Raw genomic sequence first — 19,863 nt, forward strand, 5'->3', positions numbered from 1 at the left:
AAGAGATGAAGAGACATAAAATACAGTCCCTAAAATATCTTTCCAGTCCTAGATGAGAATGTAATTAAACACCCCAAATTCCGGCTTCGCTTCCCTGGGTAGATTAGATTAAAACCTTTCAAACCATGTGATGGTCTTGCTCTTAGACCTTTCCTTTCCAGTTGATTTAATCACTTAATAGAAACTGTCAGCCATGAAGAGGGAAAGAAGGTATGGGTCAAGCCATCCAGCTGCCCCAAAGCAAAAACTTTTCATAAGTGGACTTGCAAGGTGATCCTGCTTTTGTAGCTGAACTGCCAAGGTGAACCATACTTCGTTTTTGATAATGAAGAAACTTTTACTCGTTCTGCAAGGTGAGCTAAGAGCTATGGGCCTTTTGTTAATATTGCCTGAATTCTTCGAATCTTAGCTGTAGAAGGGACTTTGGAGTTCACCAGGCCAACAACTCCATTTTACAGAGAGAATAAGAGAACCAGAGAGGGAAGTCACTGGCCCAAAGTCATTGAATAAGTTAGTGCAAACTCAGGACCCAAGTCTTTTGACTCCTAGTGCAGGCTTCTTTCTTCTCTTAATAAATGTTTTACTGATGTTCTTTTTTACATTTCCAATAACTTTCTTCATGTCCCAAACCCTTTCTAATAACAAAGAAGCCTATTTAAGCAAAATAAATCAATGCAAGGGCCACATATGACTCATTCTGCACCTATCATCTACCATCTTTCTGCAAGACAAGAGAAGCATATTTAATAATGTTTCATTATTAGTCCTCTGGAGTGAAGCTTAGTCTTCCCAACTCCAAGGCAGGCTCTCAAGCCACTAAACCATGTCACCTTTCCATTTTTTTGCTACCACAAAAAGTTCAGATATAAACATTTTTGCACACACGGGACATTTTTCTCTGTCTTTGACCTTCTTGGCATATATGCTTAGTAGCGGGATGGGTGGGTAAAAGGGTATGTGCAATTTAATGACTTTTTGAGTAGAGATCCAATTTGTTCTTCAGAAGGGTTGGATCAATTCACAGCTGCACCAACCATGTATTAGTTTAACTGTCTTCTTATAGCCCCTCCAACATCAATCATTTTTGTCTTTTGCCATCTGTGTCCAGGGCTTTTCCCACTATACCACATGGTCATTCAGAGAGTAGCTTTTTTTCTCATACTTTTTCTGAGTAAGTGATTGGACAAACATTTATCAAGTGCTCAGAACTTTCTTAGATGCTGTGAGTAGCTATAAAAGTGAGACCTGGTCCCTGCCCTCAAGTTTCTTATAATTGAGTTGGGAAGATGTTATCACTCATAAACCCAAAAACAATGAAGTAATAAACTGTGAGGAACTATTAGAACTATCAAAAAAAAAATGGAAGGAGATGCCCCAGGCAGACAATAAGTTGCCTATCCCTATAGGTCTTCAAATAGAGGCTAGATGTTCACTTATTAGGGATTTGTGGTTTGAGTATAATTGGGACTAGATTTCCTCTGAGTCTTTCATCCAACTCTGAAATTCTATCATTTAATCACAAGGAGAATTCAGAGGAAGACAAGGTTAAAAGTGGATTGGAAGTAGGCTTCCTACAAAAAGGTAGGGCTAGAATGGGGCCTTGGAGGATGGGAAGACTTTTGTGAGGTGGAGAAAGGAAAGAAGAGAGGAGCAGCATAAAGAAAGAATTGGGCATCCTTATTCTTTGTACTCTATATTTCTCCCCTAAGACAGAATTCCTTAGTGAACACAAGAGGACATTCTTTCAGTTCATTCTTCTCAGGGAATGGGGCAAGAAATGCCTCCCTTCCAAGACACTTGCCAGGAGAACTGAGCGTCCTGAGCAAGAATTGGCTTAGCCATTTTGGGAACGTGTTCCTTCCCAGCATCGCAGGGAAGTAAAGGTGTCACGAATAGGACCATCAACGGGACCTGACTCCTGCCTCCTGCCTAGGGCAAGAGAACCAGCCAGCCAGCTCTCCTCACAGACATGGCTCTGGGGTTTGTTGGCTTACTATATAAAGTGTCCAGGAAAACTTCAGCTTCTTCCTAATACGGTCACAAGAGGGAAATCCTTGGGCTGATGTTTGAAACCTGCCCATGGCAAGGTGCCCGCTCAGATGCCTGCCAGGACAAGCAACCCTCAGAGGTAGGGGGGACATGGCAGCTGACTCCCTGATGTAGACACAGAAGAAGAGGATTGTATGAGGGAAAGGGAGAGGAAAACTTAATCCAACTACGATCGTAACCTAATCAAAAGAACAGATCCAAGTGAATTGACACAATGATAGTATCATTGCCAGATTTATTTTTTAAAAAATGGCTCTGACATAGACTTGTTGCAAATTGCACTGTCCAGTTAGATTCACATCAAACTAGGACGTGTTTATCAAGTGTCCACTGTGCACTCTGCACTCTGCCAAGTGCTAGGGAGGCAGAGGATAAAAAAGAAGGCAAAGACAAGCCCCTCTGCCCTACGAGAGCTTGTGATCTTGGTGGGAAACAAGATTCATGTTCATGAAACAACTGAGGAAGAACACAACATGATGTACTGTATAATCAGGTGTGATTTTCTAGTATGGAGTCCATGTTCCACAAGAATCCAGGAAAAGGGAAAAAACCATGATCAGCTGGGAAAGTCAGGGATGATTTCATGGAGGTGGTAGGGACTCAAGCTTGGCCCAGAAGGACATATGAGATTTGGTTCATCTTCTTAGAGAACTGGTTGCAGAGACCAAGGCAGAACTTCCCCTCTTGTTCCCCTGCCAGATCCAGACAACCTCAAACAACCAATCATTGACCAGTTTAAGGAAGAAGGAGAAGGGAATAAGAGTTTATATAGCACCTACTATGTGCCAGACACTGAATTAAGCACGTTTACAAATATCTCATCTGATCCTCATAACAACCCTGTGAGGGAAGAGTTATTATTATCCTTACTTTACATTTAAGGAAACTGAGGCAAACAGAGGTTAAATAACTTGTCCAAGGTCACACAGCTAGAAAGTATCTGAGACTGGCTTTGAACTTGGGTCTTTCTGATTAGGCCCAGAGTTTTACCCCCTGAACCACCAGCTGTCTAAAAAGAAGAAAGAACTGAACTCATAGTCTGGCATCATGAAATTATACCTGGACTGTTTCCAAGAGATCATCCCAGCGCTAACCATTAGAGAAGACTCATATTGGCACCATCCCTATTCTCCTTAATGGGAGAGTGAGACATACCGGGCTTGTGCCACATTATAAATGAATGCTAAGGCTACCCTGCCCTGGCTGATTTTAGGGACCATTCCTGTGGCATCAGGGGAATATCACACATGGACATCTTTACCAAACATAGGAATGGACCTTAAGAACATTCTTCAATTTTCAGACACATGCATTTAATTCCTTAGGTAGGCAGTGTGTAGCCTGAGGACTAGATGATGTGACTGGGATTCTGATAATCATGGCTTCAGAGAATATGAGTTAGAAATGACCTTATGGGTCATTCAGCCCAACCCTCATTTTACTGGTGAGGAAACTGAGTGACGTGTATACGAGGTCACACAGTAAGAATCAGAACAAGGATTGAGACCCATGTCTTCTGAATCTAAGTCTGAGGGAGTCCTCAGGCTTGGTTTTCAGGACTGGTTCAATCAATGAGAAATTCCCATACGTTTATTAAATGCCTCCTATGTGCTGAACACCTAGCTAAGTAGGCTTTGGAGAGATAGATAATAATAATAGCTAGCATTGATATAATGCTCTAATCTTTTCAGACTACTTTACAAATATTATCTCATTTGATTCCCCCCCCCCCCCAGCCCTGGGAGGTAGATGCTATTATCATCCCAGTTTTACAGATGAAGAAATTGAGGCAGACAGAGGTTAAGTGTCTTTTCCAGGGTCACATAACTATGTATCTGAGCTCAGAAATGAACCCAGATCATTCTAATTTCAGGACCACTCTATTCACTGGGCTACTACCTATACAAAGTTTAGATCAGAAATGATCCCTCTGGATCATGGCTTTGAGGACCTGATGGTCTAGCGGAGAGACGAGATTCCAAAACTTATCTGTAATGGACAATATTACACAACTGTGTGTATGTGTGTGTATATATATGTGTGTGTATGTGTGTGTATACAATATAACACACATAATGCATACAGGTACAATAATACATAATACACATATGACATATAATATATTTATAATTTATTAGTATATAATTTATTGATTTATTATCAGTAATTTATTATTATATTTATATTTATTAAGCATATATATGCTTAAATATACATTTATAAAACTGTGCTATGTAAAGGAATAAAAGAAGGCTTTCTGGAAAAAGTGGCATTTTAGTTAGATTTTAAAAACAGGTAAAAATTCAACAGGAAAAGGTAAGGGGAAATTTTTCAGATATAGAGTAAACAGATTAAGTGAAACACAGAGGGATAAGAGGATAGTACATCTTTGGGGGACAGACAGAAAGTTGAGCATAAAATAATATGTGTAAAGGAATAATATGAGATGGATCTGGAAAGATGAGTTTTAGAAGGCTTTGAATATTAGGCAAAGGAGATTAAACTCTAAAAAAAAATTTTTTTTTTAGATTAAACTTTATTTAAGAAGAGATAGGGAGCCCCTGAAGATTTTTGAGCAAAGGATGGTCATGACCAGTGTTATGACTACTTCCTACAACTTGCTATGTGACTTCATGTAAATGAATTCCATCTTTGTCGATCAGTTTTCCCAGTCTCCAACATGAGAATTATAGTATTATTTAACTCTTCTCTCCTTGTCTCCCAACAATGTTGGGAAATGGGATAACAATTACAGAAATTAAGGCACTATGGTAACAGGAGGCAAAGAACCCTGTTATAACACAGTTCATTATTACCTGGATTTAAATATACGATAGACTACATACTGTCTCCTGAAACATTAACCAACCTGTACAGTAAAAGATTGATGATATTCAATCAATCAATAAACATTTATTAAGTGCCTACTATGTGCCAGGCACTGTGCTAAGATACAAAGAAAGGCAAAAGACAGTTCTTGTCCTCAGGGAGCTTACAATCTAAAGGAATGAATATTGATTCATTCCTTCATTCAACAGGCCTTGATTCCTTGGTTTATCAAGTGGCTGTTAGTCCTGCCAGTTTTGCACTGTTGTTATGGAAGGGTTTCTAGTATACTACTAGAACTGAGAGGCTTTTTCTCTTTTATTTGTTACTTGTGAATATCTTGGAGTAAGCACAGATATCTGTGGCTTTCCATTTGACAGACTTACTCTGGCCTGTTCTGCGTTGTGGTCAATCCCTACAAACAACTGCCCATTTATTCAGAGAAGATTATTGACATGTACAAAGGAAAGAAGAGGCATGAGATGCCACCCCACATCTACGCCATTGCAGACACAGCCTACAGGAGTATGCTGCAAGGTAAGCTTCGGAAATTCCTTGTCCTCCCTGCGTCTGTAGGGCCTCCTCTTGAAGGCTGAGATGTGGGAAACAAGCCAGGTGGGGTGATAGAAGGACACTTGAGAAGGGCCCTCCTGATCTTCCTTAGGGAAGAGGAGGATGTGAAGGGAGGTTCACCCAGGGAAAATTTATTACTTCGCTTGCCTGCCTCTGAGAGCCACACAGGCTTCTCCTGGCTGGGTCAGGGAATTCTTTGGCAGGCAGAGAGGGTCCCTGAATGTTGTGACTGAAAAAGGAAAAAACCAACTCTGAGCTCCCTCATAAGGCAGCCTCCCACGTGAGAAGGGCTAAGGGGTGGGAGGGGGGAAGGGGGAGGGGAGAAATGGGTTGAGGAACAAATAGCTTTGGCAAATACGGGCATAGACAGTGCTGGGAGCCAGCTCCCAGGTCCTCACTAGAGAATGCTGACCCCCTCTCCCTGCCTGGTGGGCCTGGAGTAGCAGTGGGACTTGCTTGTGAAGGGCTGGGCACAAACTCCTTCCCTTCAGATACAGGCCAGGGATCTCTCCTGCTTCTCATGGCCTCAGATCCTTCCTTCTCCATAGCAGAGCTGAGCTCTGCATCAGTATTCCTTCAGTTTGTTCAAGGGCTTTGCTGGCTATATGTAAGAATACCATATTTCAGAGGAAATGAATTAATTTAAATAGAAGCATTTATTAAGGGCAGCTAGGTGGTACAGTGGATAAAGTGCCAGGGCCGAATTCAGGAAGACTCATCTTCCTGACTGTCTTCCTGCTAGCCTCAGACACTTACCAGCTGTGTGACCCTAGGCAAGTCACTTAGCCCTCATCTGTAAAATGGAGACATACTGGAGAAAGAAATGGCAAACCACTCCATTATCTTTGCCAAAAAACCCCAAATGGGGTTATGAAATGTTGGACATGACTGAATGACTACACAACAACAAAAAAAAGCATTTATTTAAAGCTTAATAAAGCTAGGCATTGTACTAAACTAAGGTATCTGGATGTTATTCATTGGGTACATGTGCCGTGTGTTTTCCTGAATGTAACTACTATCTTTGAACTCAGGAATTCTTAGATGTCCTTAAATTTGGGGCAGTGAGGTATAATGTATGCTGGCATAGGGCAGTAGAAAGAGACCCACTCTGGAGTACCTAAAAGACCATGTGTAAGCGAGGATAATTCCTGTTCCATTGCCATGTTGTTAAGAATGGGAAGGGAGGGATGGCAGTGACCTGAGCTCCTGAAAAATCAGCCTGGTGGGGCCTGGTCTCTTTGGGAAATGGGCCTGGCCAGCTTTGTGGAGCTCATCTCATCTTGAAGGAGTTTGGGGAAAAGAACTGAAGAGCCATTGTTATTGAATAATGAAGTAAAACCGCAAGGAATGCTGACCCAAGGATATTGGTACTACTTAGGAGGTTTGATTCTTATTTTTGTATATGCCACTGTGGGAGAAGGGTCAAGCGGAAATTTAGTGGCCCAAATCTTTACATTATTTATGCTCTATGTTCTACCTTATATGGAAAGACTGTAAAAGGAGGTGGGGGGTTGTTTGATATTGAATCATTCAGTCAGTCAATCAACCAGCAAGTATTTAGTGACCATCTATTGTGCATGGAGCCCTGTGCTGAGCACTTGGGAAAATACAATCCTAGTTTTCAAAGGAGTTGATAGTCCAGTTATTGAGAATCTTACGAGTTAGAACAGTGGAAGACAATATTGTACAGTAGGCTGTTTAAAGAGAGGGAGATTGGTGAGGGAGGAACACTGTGAAGAAAGTGGGATTTCATTGTGCTTTGATCTTGGTGGAAGGGAGCAGAAAAGTTAATAATGTGAGCAAAGGTGTGGGTGAGTGAAAGCGCATTGGGTGGGAATTCATGGAATAGTAAGGAGAACCTGACTAGAGCATAAAGTTCGTGTTAGAGTACGGTGGCCACTGCATCATATACCACATCAGGAGAAATGGGTCGGGGAGAAGAGGGAGGAGAAGAAGATACCACAGGCTGAGATACTTCTTAACCTTCAAGAATAAAGATATAGCTACTGAAGCGTGTGGTCACTGAACCTTTACGAATGACAGAAAAACGTGAGTTACATTTGGTGGGGGAAGGGCAGAAAGTCTCTGGCAGATATACAGGACCCCCACTCCTAAAAACCTGAGAGCAGAGGCAGGTGGCAGACACGTGCCAGCATTATTATTTATTCATTTTTTGCAATTTGTTCTTTTTAAATCTCAGGGGGCTTAGAGGTTGGGAAATTGAAGTTCAGTGAATTAATAAAACAAATGTGATGAAAACATAATTAGCCTTCCCTGATAATCAGTCTCTCTGGACACTTTCTTCCTCTTTCTGTCCCTGGTTCCTAGGAGGCATGAATAACAGATCAAGATTACACTCTGACTGTGGAAAGGAAACTTGGATATTTTTCTGCAGTCCTTGCACTAGGTGCCAACAATAAATATCTTTTCTCACCCAATTACAGTCAAACAAATATAGCTACTCTTAAAAAAATAAGATAGACTTCATAAGTCAATAATTATTCCTTTTTGGCTACCATAAACAAGGGTATGTTGATTTCCCAGTTAGAGAAGAATCCTCTCTCTCTCTCTCTCTCTCTCTCTCTCCCCTCCCGTTCGTTCACTTTCCCTTTCCCTCAGTGCCTCATCTATAAAATGATGGGGTTGAACTAGATCTGGGATTCTATAATGGTACAATTTCTTGAATGAAGTATTAGAAAGGTCATGATCTTAATGATTTATATACATTGGATGCTTTTAGTTTTTCAAAATATTTTCACATCTATTATTTTAATTTATTCTCAGAAAAGTTCTTTTGTGTCAGATAAGGCAAGTATTATTATCCTCACATAATATTACAGGGACAAATTCCTAGTCTCATGGTTTCATTGCAGTACTTTTTTTTCTCCCTCAAAAGAATCTATTTTTTATTCCTTCTTTTTCCCCATTTAAAAAAAAAAGAAAAACAAAACCCTTGTAACATATATGCTTAATCAAGCAAGTCAAATCCCCAATTGATTATTTTAAATATATATGTGTGTGTGTGTGTGTGTGTGTGTGTGTGTGAAGTTGTACCTTAAGGTCATCATATTGTCAAGAAGTGGTTAACATGCATGCTCCATCACTTTTTTTTTTTTTTTTTTTAGCAAAGATACTGGAGTGGTTTGCCATTTTTCTCTAGCTTGTTTTATAGATGAGGAAACTGAGGCAAATAGGGTGGAGTGACTTGCCCAGATTCATACAGCTAGTAAGTGTCTAAGGCCAGATTCAAACTCAGATCTTCCTGACTCCAGGACCAGCAAACACTCTATTCTCTGCACCAACTAGCTCCCCCAATTACCACCCACCTAAACTATTACAATGGAGGCAGTTGAGTGGCACAGTGGATAGAGTGTTGGTCTGGAGTCAGGAAGACCTGAGTTTGAATCTGGCCTTAGACACTCACTTAGTTGGGCAAATTATGTGATCTCTATTGGCCTCAGTTTCCTCATCTGTAAAGTGGGGATAATAATAGCACCTACCACCCAGGGCTGTCATGAGAATCAAATGAGCTAATAATTGTAAAGTGCTCAACATAGTGCCTGGCACATAGTATAGTAGGTGCTATAAAATTTTTAGCGTTATTATTATTACCTATACTAAGACAGTGGGAATAGAGAAACGGGAACAGATCCAAGAGATCATAGAGGAGTGAAATCAATAGGTATTGATAGTGGCTTGAAGTGAGAGAGAAGAGTCATTGATAACACTAAGTTCCCAACATGGGAGACTAGAAGATTAGAGAGTGGTACCATTAACTGAAACAGCTAAACCAGAAGGAGAAAGTATAGGGGGAAAGATAATAAACTTGGCTCTGGATATGTTGAGTTTGAGATCAGTGAGATGCCCAGATGAGTGTCTGGCACTAAGAAGAGAGGTCAGGATCAGAGATGCAGTTTGGGAGTCATCTGCATGGAAGTGTTAGTTGAAGCCATGAGAGTGAAAGAAAGAAGAGAAAAGGGTCCCATAGAAAACTGTAGAGTCACAGATTTGGATGTGGAAAGGCCCTTAAATATCATTTAGTCTGACCCTTCTTTTTTTTTTTTCTTTTGGTGACACAACTGGGGTTAAGTGACTTGCCCAGAGTCACACAGTTAGTGAGTGTTATGTGTCTGAGGCCAGATTTGAACTCAGGTCCTCCTGACTTTAGGGCCTGTGCTCTATTCACTGCACCACCTAGCTGCACCTTGACCCTTCATTTTAAAGATGAAGAAATTGAGGCCCAAGGAGGTGGAATTCGAACCTGGGTCCTCTGACTCCAAAGCTCTTTCTTCTGTATCACACTGCCACCTACTCCTTCTCACCCCTCCCCCAAGGACCCTTACTAGTCTCTCTACTGACAAGATCTTCAGTAGATGTGTTGGCAGCCTCAGGAAGATGCAGCATCCCTGGCTGCATACATAGCCATCTATACCCCAAGATAAATATTTAGCTTCACGTATATCTGTAAAGGGGTGCGATGTATGCTGTGTATACAGACTACGTAAATAGACTTGTGCCCGCAATATTTTGTCAGAAGTTCTGTCTCTCACTGTTTATTTCTTGGCTTTATGCCTACCCCCGGGACTGGAGTGTGGATTTTTTTCTGGAAATGGAAATGGAAATACCATCTCAATGGTCAAGCAGAATGCTCATTACTGGGACTGGTCACCAAGTTGTCCTGAATCTCTGAAACTAGGTGAGAGTGTATTAAAGGCTCAGTGAATATTAATTAGTGAGAGGAATTCTACATGTTTTCAGTACATAGGTAACCAATTTGCCCTGTATTAATTTGCACTCATTTGGGCCCCCTCCACCCCAGCATGCTGCTGGATTTATTTGCTTGGTATTTCATGGTCCTGGCCCAAAATAAAAGTTAACCAATGTTAAGAGACATTTTATAAATGAGAACACTGATTTAAAAAACCCGCAACAGCTTGACAGAAATTAATGAGTTTGAACAAATAAAAATATTAACCTTAAATATTTTTTGCCAACAAATGGAAAATGAATATAACACATAGGACAAGAAGGGCTTTACACATTTACATTTAATTGGCTGCATTTTAGACACCAAATATCTTCTCTCCAAATTTAAAAAAAAAGTTGTTTTCTCTAATTTACATTTGTTTGTATGTTGCGTTGGAAGTAATCATAATAATAGCTAACATTTATATTAGCATTTACTAGGTGCCAGGCCCTGGCTAAGTGTAGTGCTAAACAATTTATAATAATTTCATTTGATCCTCACAACAATCCTGGGAGGCAGGTGCTATTTATTCTCCCCATTTTACCCATGAGGAAACTGAGGCAGAGATTAAGTGACTTGCCCAGGATCATACAGCTAGTCAGCATTTGAAGTCAGATTTGAACTTGGGTCTTCTTGACGTATGTTCTTTATCTATCTGTTTTATTTCATCCAGTTGTAACAGTCATATAATAATAGCTTGAATTTGGAGTTTGGATCTTAGCTCTGAGGTTTATTATATATTTGGTCATTTTTTTCAGTTGCGTCCAACTCTTTGTGACTCCATTTGGAGTTTTCTTGGCAAAGAGCCTGGAGTGGTTTGCCATTTCCTTCTCTAGCTCATTTTGCAAATGAGGAAACTGAAGCAAACAGGGTTAAGTGATTTGCCCAGGGTCACACTGCTAGTAAGTGTCTAAGGCCAGATTTGAACTCAGGAAGATGAGTTTTTCTGACTTCAGGCACAGCACTGTATTCACTTTACCACCTAGCTGCTCTACTGTATGGCTGTGTGCAAATTGCTTCATCTCTCTGTGCCTCAGTTTCTTTTATCTGTAAAATGATAAGGCTTGTTCAATTCATAAGACTTGTACTGCCAGTCTTACAGGGTTGTTGTTATAGGGAATAAATTTATAAACCTTAAAATACTACAGAAATGTGAACTGTTAATATGTCAGTTACTACTAGTTAATACTAGTTGTTGCTAATACTGTTACTGCTATTGAACTCTGTGTGCTGAGCATTGAAGGAGTTTGGAGTAGGAGAAAGACAGAAAATTAAAAACATCTGCCCACAGACCGTTTGTGGAGACAGATTATACACTGTTGGAGAATGATGAAGAACATTTACAAGACAGTATACAAACACATTTCCTTTCCTACAACGCTAAAAGCCTGTAGGAGTGTTGACTGACTGGTAATGTGAAAGACAGGTCAGACATGTTCTGTTTGACCCCAGAGGGAAGAATTAGTAGCCAAAGGGTGGAAGCTGCCAGACACTATAAGGAAAAACTTCCTAACAATTCCAGTTGTCCAATAATAGATTGAGCTAACCTATCATGAGTTCCTTATCACTGGAGTTCTTCAAGCAGAAGCTGAATGATTTGTCAGAGATGTTGTAGGAAAGGAACACAGCTGCAGGTAGAGGTTGGTGTAGATGATCTCTAAGTCATGGGATCCTATAATTTTAGAGTTGAGGCCTTAGAATTCATTTAGTCTAGAGATTCTTAATCTAGGGTCCATGGACCCCAAAGGGGCCTGTGAATAGATTTCAGGGGATCCATGAACTTGGATGGGAAAAAATTACATCTTTATTTTCATTAAAGAATACAATGAAACTTAGCATTTCATTCAATTATGAATGTAAGCAATGAACATTCTAGGCAGAGAAAATGCCCAGAGTCTGGAGGTGAAGAGGAGGAACAGTATAGGGGCACTGAATAGTAGGTGCTTAATAAATGCCAGTTAACTTGTCGTAACTTAGCTTGACAGATGAGAAACTGAGGCCTAGCAAGGTAAAATGACTAACCCCAGATTCCATCCAGGTAGAATGGAAAATGTATTGAATTTGGAGGAAGACAACCTCTTGTAATGGCTCTGAGCAAGCAAGTGATGTCTCTCTGGGCAAATTCTCAAGTTGTCCAATGAGGGTGTGGGACTAGATGCTTTCTAGAGTTCTTTCTAGTTCCATGTCTGTAATCCTATGCTCCTTCCAAATTAGAAATTGAATGAGTCTGGGTTCTAATTCTAGTTCTGCCAGTAATAAGATCTTGAACATTTATTCATAATCATTGGCATAAATACCAGTTATTCACTTTTATCGAGCACTGTAAGATTTACAAAGTCCTTTCCTCACAGCAATCTTGTTGTGAGGTAAATGGGGCAAGTTTTATTCTCCCCATTTCACAGATGAGAAAACTGAGGCTCAGGGAGCTTACGTGAATTCTCCATGGTCACAGCCCTAGTCAGTATTGGAGCTGAGTTATAAACCCAAGTTTCCTGACCCCAAGTCCAGAACTTTTTCCAGTCATTGTACTGCCTCCCTCTGGGCCTCAGTTTTCTAACTTCTCTGAGATTCAGTTTCACCGCCTGTCAAATAAAAGGAATAGTAGAAATGATCCCTAAAACCCTTTTAATACTGACATTCTGTGATTCAATATCTCTTTGGAAATTGTTTCCAGATATTGTGACATATTTTGTAAAAAGTATCCTCAACATTGGCATATCATAGAACCTCAGAGTTGGAAGCAAACTTATTTATTCTAACTCCTTTGGAAGTTAGAATGCCTTCCTTATGTCTTCAAAGAGTGGTCATCCAGTCTCTCTGCTTGAAGACCTTCAAAAATAGGAAATCCTTCATCCTTTGAGACTGCATCTGATTTTTGGAAAGAGCTCAAAGTATTTTGGAGCCCAGTCTGATGAACTGGGAATGTTTATTCTAGAGGTGAGAAGATTTAGGAGGCACATAATCATTATTCTCAAGTGTTAGAAGAGGAATCGAATTGATTCCCTTTGGCTCCAAAGGGTATAATTAGTTCTAATGGGTGGAAGTTCCAGGGAGCGAGATTTTGGTTCATCCTAAGAAAAAGTTACCTAACAATTAAAGTTGTTAATGTAATGGGTTGCCTCAGGAAGTTTTCGAGTGTTGGCTTGCCTGGTATATTATGGAGGGAATTCTTCCTTCACATAGGAATTGTAAGAGATGATGTCCAAGGTCCCTTCCATCTAACAAGACTGTGATCCTGTGACTGTTTGAGAGGCTGTTTGGCCATCTTCTGAAATCTAAATGGGGCATCAGAAAAAACTAACTTCCTTATTTGAATTCATGTAGTGACTTTCCCTCTCAATTGTCTACCTTGAATCTCCTTTTTCCCCTGGTCAAGTCTTCACAAATAGACTCTGGGTCTTTTAGACCATGGATCAGCAAACTTATGGCCCAAGGGTGGATAAAACTTCATTTAAAAATGTAAATCACAGGAAGTACAAAAACAGACAGTAGGCAAGATTTCCTCCTAGTGCCTGGCAGGTTGTAGGAGCTTAATTAATACTTGCTGAGTTATTGAAGTACATATTCCACTCATATTGGTTTGGCAACACCTTTATATATGAAGGACAGGTTATTACTTATAATAATGATAATAGCACCTTTGGAACAAACTCAATGTGGAGATTCTGGGACTATCTGCTGTGGTAGAGTCTTATTCAGGGATGTGCTGGAGCCAATTTACCACCTCACAAGAGCTGATTGTTAAATTTTCAGTGTGAGCACCTATACCTCAGGCCTCAGAAATCCACAAACTCTATAAATCAGATCTTAATTTGTTGTTTTGCTGGTTCCCTAGTCTTTAAAAAATGATGGAGAAAATGTTAATAATACAGATTAAATTTAAAAGTATGTTGGGAGTATAGTTTGGTTGTTTGTTTTTTTTTGGAGAGTTGGTTGTTAAGCATTTACCAGCACACTACCAGTCTTATCCATTAATGCTCACATCCTTCTTGTACTAAAATGAGGATCACGTACTCTCATTGGGTATCTGTTCCTAGTCCTGGCATTGGACTATCTCTTTATCAACCTTTTTTTTTCGTTTCTTTTTTCTTTATAAGAAATTTTTAACATTCATTTTTTTTTAAAATTTGAGTTTCAAATTCTTTCCCTCCCTTTTACCCCTCCCCCACCTATTGAGAAGGGAAGCAATAGGTATCTATTTATTTCCCAGGATGGATAATAGAGATGACTTGCCCGTGAATCTCTGGTGGCAGGTTTTGGATCCCCTGATGAAAAGCTACTCCATGGGACTGGGGACAGGAAAGGAAATAGAATGGGTTTAGTTTCTAGATACAGCTAAAGTATATTAGAGCTGTACAGGGATAGGACTGCTTAGCTAAAAGGTCTCCTTTTCCCTGGGTCCCAGAGTCTCCTGGCATGGGAATTATACCCTTTGGGCAGTCTAGCCAGGAACGAGTCTAAAGAAGCAGGAAGCGAGTGAGTGGAGCTCGAAGCAGTGTTTTCTCCTTTTATGGTCGGGTTGCCAACTTGCTGTTTCATAGTGATAAACCATCAGATTATGTTTGTGATCAGGCAGAAATAGCCAAGTCTGTTGGGAGCTGGGGGCCCTCCATGGTTCCAAGGGCAGGCTGGAGGAGGGAACTGGGTAGGGATTTGCGAAGTTGCTTCATCTCCTGGGAAAACTCACCCTAGATGTAGAGACCATCTGCCTTTTCTCAACAGGGTTTTTGAGATGCTAACCACTTGAGTGAGAAATCCAAATCTGAGGGAGAGATTAGGGGACTCCTCTTTACTTACTCAGCTGTTTAAAGTTCTAGGGAAGGGAAGGAGGGAGAGGAACGAGGATGAGGTTTGTGAGCCTGGGAGGCCGGGAGGGCTGAGATGAAGTGTCTTCAAAAGAGCACAAGGGCTCTGGTGTCTTGGAAGCTGGGCGGTAGAAAGTTAGTTGGCAGCTTTGGTGAAAGATCCCTTGTAGCCATTATGACACTCTCATCCACGACTGCCTTTTAAGGGAGAAAAAACAAGAACAATCACCCCCATGTCAGAGAAGAAAACTCAGACTTTGGAATAAGGCTAGCCTGGCAGAATTTACCCAATGTCACATAGGGTAGGTAGTGGAAGAGGTAAAATTCAAACCCAGGCCTCTTTGCTAGGATCCAAAATCAAAGCAGGCTCAAGGAAGCCCCAAAGAATCTGAGTTTTGCTTTTACTCCAAGGGCCCAGAATTCATGGTTTGATAATTATGTGGAGTATCAATTTCTCCCTTTAAACTGATCTCAGATGACTTCCCACGCTTCGAATCAGTGCCTTTCAGATGGGAATTTCCCAGGCCATGGGTCTCCACTGCTAAGCAGCCCTCTAGCTAGCATTCCCAAGTCAGTCCCCCTCCAATTATTATCTCTGGGGTCCTGTGAAGTGCCCTTGGGCTAAAATCTGACATACATATTCCTCACACTTTGGGCATAAATTTTTTTGATGACTGGGAAAATTATTTCACTTTGTCATTGATGAAAATGGATTAAGAGGATTTGTTTGTCTCACAATCACAACTGCTTTTTCAAAATAATTGGGTGTCTTTGGCATTGAGGTCCACTGTCATGGGAACCTGTCTATCTGGGTGGTGTGACTTTTCCTACCCTCAGTCCTGAATTTATCTTTATTTAATATGATTCTATTTTCAAGAGAATTTTTGGCATTGAATAAAAATGGAAGGGCAGAGAGGATTACAGTACAAGTAACTGTTGGTGAGAGGTAACAGTTTAAATAATGGAGAAAGGCAGCATTTTTTTTTTTTTTGGAGGCAGCATGTTAAAGACAGAAAGGCTAGCCTTGATGTCCTGCTCAAGTCCTGGGCTCAAGTTATGCCTCTGATACAGACTAGCTGTGGAAACTTGGGCAAGTCAATGGCTTAATGATGTGGCAAATCTCCAAAACTGTAAGTTATAGACCACTTGCCAGTCTGTGTCGGTGGAGGTAGTTTTCCCATTGGGAATTCCCTAAACTAACCAAAAGAAGTTCCCCTACAGTTGATAGAGATGGCTAAGTCAGGGCTTTGAGGTTCTGTTTTTAATGCTGTCCTTCTTTACACCTATTTCCCCCCCCCCCCCCCATCTCTATAAGAGAGCAATATTTGCTATCTGCCTGTCTCAGGGCTAAAAGGAGATCTAGTGCAGACACTTAAGAATCTCTAGCCTAGAAGGCCAAAGGATGAGGGCCAAAAAAGGACTCAGCTGGATTTGAAATTGAGAATTTTGGTGTGGGGGAAGCTAGTTCAGGATATGAAATAGAATGAAGAGAAATTTGGGGATGGGGGTGGGGGTGGGGGAAGCTAGTTTAGGCTCTGTCTCTCACGGGGCTGGTCTTTGGTAGGGCTCGGGCTGCTTTCTGCAGCTTGATAGGTCTTATCTCCCTCTCTAGGACTTTTAAGCCCCTTACTACTCCAGTTAAAGGGGCTGTCTTATCAGCCTCGAGGCTTGAAGTTCAGATCTGCCCAGGTTTGAGCTTTTCAGCACCTCTTTCCACAGTCCCCACAAATACTCAAAGCCCATCTAGCTCTCTGGAGGAATACTGTTAAGTTAAAAGGGATGGGAAAGAAGAGAAAGAACAGAAATTAAAATTCCCTTTACTGTTTTACCTTTTTTCCCCTTCCTTTGGGAGACTTTAGCACCACATGATTCTGTCTAGAACTAGATCCTTCCGTCACTTGGGTGAATGAATTAGTGAGAAGGATTTGGTTTGGTTTCTGCCTCTGGTCACATTAGGATGATACTTGTGAGTCAATGAAGACCTAAGAACTTGTGGCTGGTCTGTTGGCAGCTTCGTTTGTTTGCCTCTCTGTATTATAAGCCCAAGGCAAGTAGGTTTATGTATTATGTAAAACGTATTATGTAAAATACACAGAGGGGACACTGTATACAATATTTGCTCCTCTCCCTGACACTTCTCTAGCCTTTCTTCTTACTATCCCTTACTATAGGATTTCTGCTCCAGACACTTCTGTTCCTCATGGAGGGGATATTTGCTTCCTCCCTGGCCCAGAGAATAGAGTTTTTCCTACTTAACCCTACCTGCCACAGACGACTCATCCCCATCTGTCCACGTGCTGCTTTGTAATTGTTCTCACGTTGTCTCATGGATCTATCTTCCCAAGATACCAAGGTCCTTCATGGCACAAACCACATCTTTTGGTTCTTTGGGATCTCCCACCAAGATGGGAGTGCCAGGGTCTCAGATCTAAGTAAATCAAAGGGAAGGAAAGAAACCTAGAAGACTATATACCCAGTACAGTGGGTGGTCGGGAAATGCCTGTGGACTATTAGGGATAGCAATGGCTCTAACTGACTCTTTTGTAGAAGTGTTATGCCATTCTAGGGGTTCTTTCTATAGACTAAAAGCATTTTTTAAAGAGGTTTGCTGCGCAGGATCTCAGCTAGGAGGGAGTGTTAACTATAGCATAAAGGAATCACCCATCTGGAGACATTTGAGAAATGACTGGATGTAGTGTGCCCAGGATTCTTATAGCCCTCTGGCACTGCTGCTCCTGGCAACAAGAGTCTTGGATTTCTTTTGGGGTTTGTTCTTTGATTTGCCCTGGAGCTCTGAGCTTGATCTCTGACCTGCCCTGGGGCTCTGAGCTTGATCTCTGACCTGCCCTGGGGCTCTGAGCTTGGTTCCTGACCTATCTTGGGATTCTGAGCTTGGTCCTTGACCTTCCTTGGGGCTCTGAGCTTGGTGCTTGACTTGCCCTGGGGTTCTGAGATTGACTCTCAAGGCTTGGCCTCTCGCTTTTTGCTAGAGGGACCATTAGTTAATCCTTCCCCTTGCACCCCACAAATGTGATGAAGCCAAGTAGGAGCAGAGGAACGAAAAATCTTTAAAGTGGCATTAAGAACTCTCAGCTCAAAAAAAGGAAAAAAAAAAGAACTCTCAGCTCTTGGTTCGATTCTAACCGTTGGCTTTTTCCTTTTCTGTTCACAGACCGAGAAGATCAGTCTATCCTGTGCACGTAAGTGAAGCTGCTGTTTTCAATCTGTCTAATACATGTATGTAGACATGTACTTGTCTTCTCTCTCATTGATTTTCCCTCCCTCCCTCTGATTTATTTTTATTTTATTTTTTCATTCTGAAACTGACATTGAATAAAATGAGCATTTCCATATACAAAGTAGAACAGAGAAATAGGATTTTACATGAAACTGAGAATCTTTCTTAGGAACTGCTTACTTTTTATTTTAAGTATATAATAATCTCAAAATATAACTTTCGAAGCTTTTTTCCTTGTGTCCTTCTGGCTTCCCTACTATTCTTTAATGTGGTAACATTGTATTTTTCTAAAATTAAATTAATTTTTTGTCAGTTAACAAAAATCTATTTTCTGGCTTTCCTTCCTTCATTAAAAAAAAGAAAAGAAAAAGAAAAACCCCTGAAACAAATATGCATAGTCAAGAAAAACACTTTTTCCACATTGGCCATGTCCAAAAACTATGTGTCTCTTTTTGTACCTGGAGTCCAATACTTCTCTGTGAGGAGATGGGTAATAGGTTTCATCATGGGTCCTCTGGAATCATGGTTGATCATTGCATTGCTCAAAGTTGCTAAATCTTTCAAAGTTGTTCATCTTTACAATGTTGTTATCGTATAAATTGTTCTCCTGGTTCTGCTCACTTCACTCTATATCAGTTCATATAAGTCTTCTAGGTTTCTTTCCTTCCCTTTGATTTACTTAGATCTGAGACCCTGGCACTTCCATTGTCTCTGTGCCTGTCTCCATCTGTCTCTGTCTCGGTTTTAGTTTTTTTGGCGGGGGGGAGGGAGAGGCAATTGGGGTTAAGTGACTTGCCCAGGGTTGCACAGCTAGTGAGTATCATGTGTCTGAGTCCGGATTTGAACTCAAGTCCTCGAGACTTGAGACTTGAGACTTGAGTCTGTCTCAGTTTTTTCAAGATCTATGACCTGGCTCCTGCCATGTCTCTTTCCCTGTTTCTGTTTTCTTATTTCTCTAAAATTTGGTTCTTCCAACAAAACTCTATCATCACCACCACCCTACACAGAGAAGAAAATTTGACTTTTTTAATGACTATGGCCCAAGATTATATTCTTTGGGTTGTTCCCCAGAGGTTTGGGAGGGGAGAAGGTGGAGAGTTGACATGGATGAGTGGCAGGTGAGGAGAACTCTACTTTTTTGCCTATTTCTGAGGAGGAAGGAGCAATAATGGCTGGAATAAAGTCCTGGAAACTTCCAAGGGGCTTGATATTATATGAGTATTCTTGACCTACTATGTGGAAGCCAGCTGAAGACTGAGCTCTGTTGAATATAGCAGGGGTGGGGAACCTGTGGCCTTGAGGTCACATGTGGCCCTCTAGGTCCTCAAGTATGGCGCTTTGACTGAATCTCTAAGGGGATGTATTCTGTGAAGTTTGGATTCAGTCAAAGGGCTGAACTTGAGGACCTAGAAGGCCACATGTGGTCTCGAGGCCGAGGGTTCCCCACTCCTGAAGAGGATAGGGAGAGAATGGAGAATCAATTCCATTAGTTCTGTTGATGAGCTTGAATGTGGACTAGAGCTTTATATCCCAGGAGAGGTAGAGTAGTCAGATGCATCCATGAATGACATTTAAGAGACTAATGACCTAAGAGACCCTAGACTGATTACATCAAGGACTAG

At 41.0% G+C, this 19,863-nt stretch overlaps 1 protein-coding gene across 2 annotated transcripts in view; it reads left to right on the forward strand.

The window, feature by feature from the left end:
• The window catches only part of MYH11 (myosin heavy chain 11), a 118,934-nt gene that overhangs the window by 21,048 nt on the left and 78,023 nt on the right, over positions 1–19,863 (forward strand). For both annotated transcript variants that reach the window (XM_027839264.1, XM_027839265.1), the window contains exons 3-4: positions 5,256–5,412; positions 18,176–18,203. In XM_027839264.1, coding sequence (XP_027695065.1) covers positions 5,256–5,412; positions 18,176–18,203 — 185 coding nt within the window. The remainder of the gene's footprint in view (positions 1–5,255; positions 5,413–18,175; positions 18,204–19,863) is intronic.

The sequence above is a fragment of the Vombatus ursinus genome, unplaced genomic scaffold, assembly GCF_900497805.2.
Source record: "Vombatus ursinus unplaced genomic scaffold, bare-nosed wombat genome assembly UNPS02014832.1, whole genome shotgun sequence".
NCBI lineage: Eukaryota > Metazoa > Chordata > Mammalia > Diprotodontia > Vombatidae > Vombatus > Vombatus ursinus.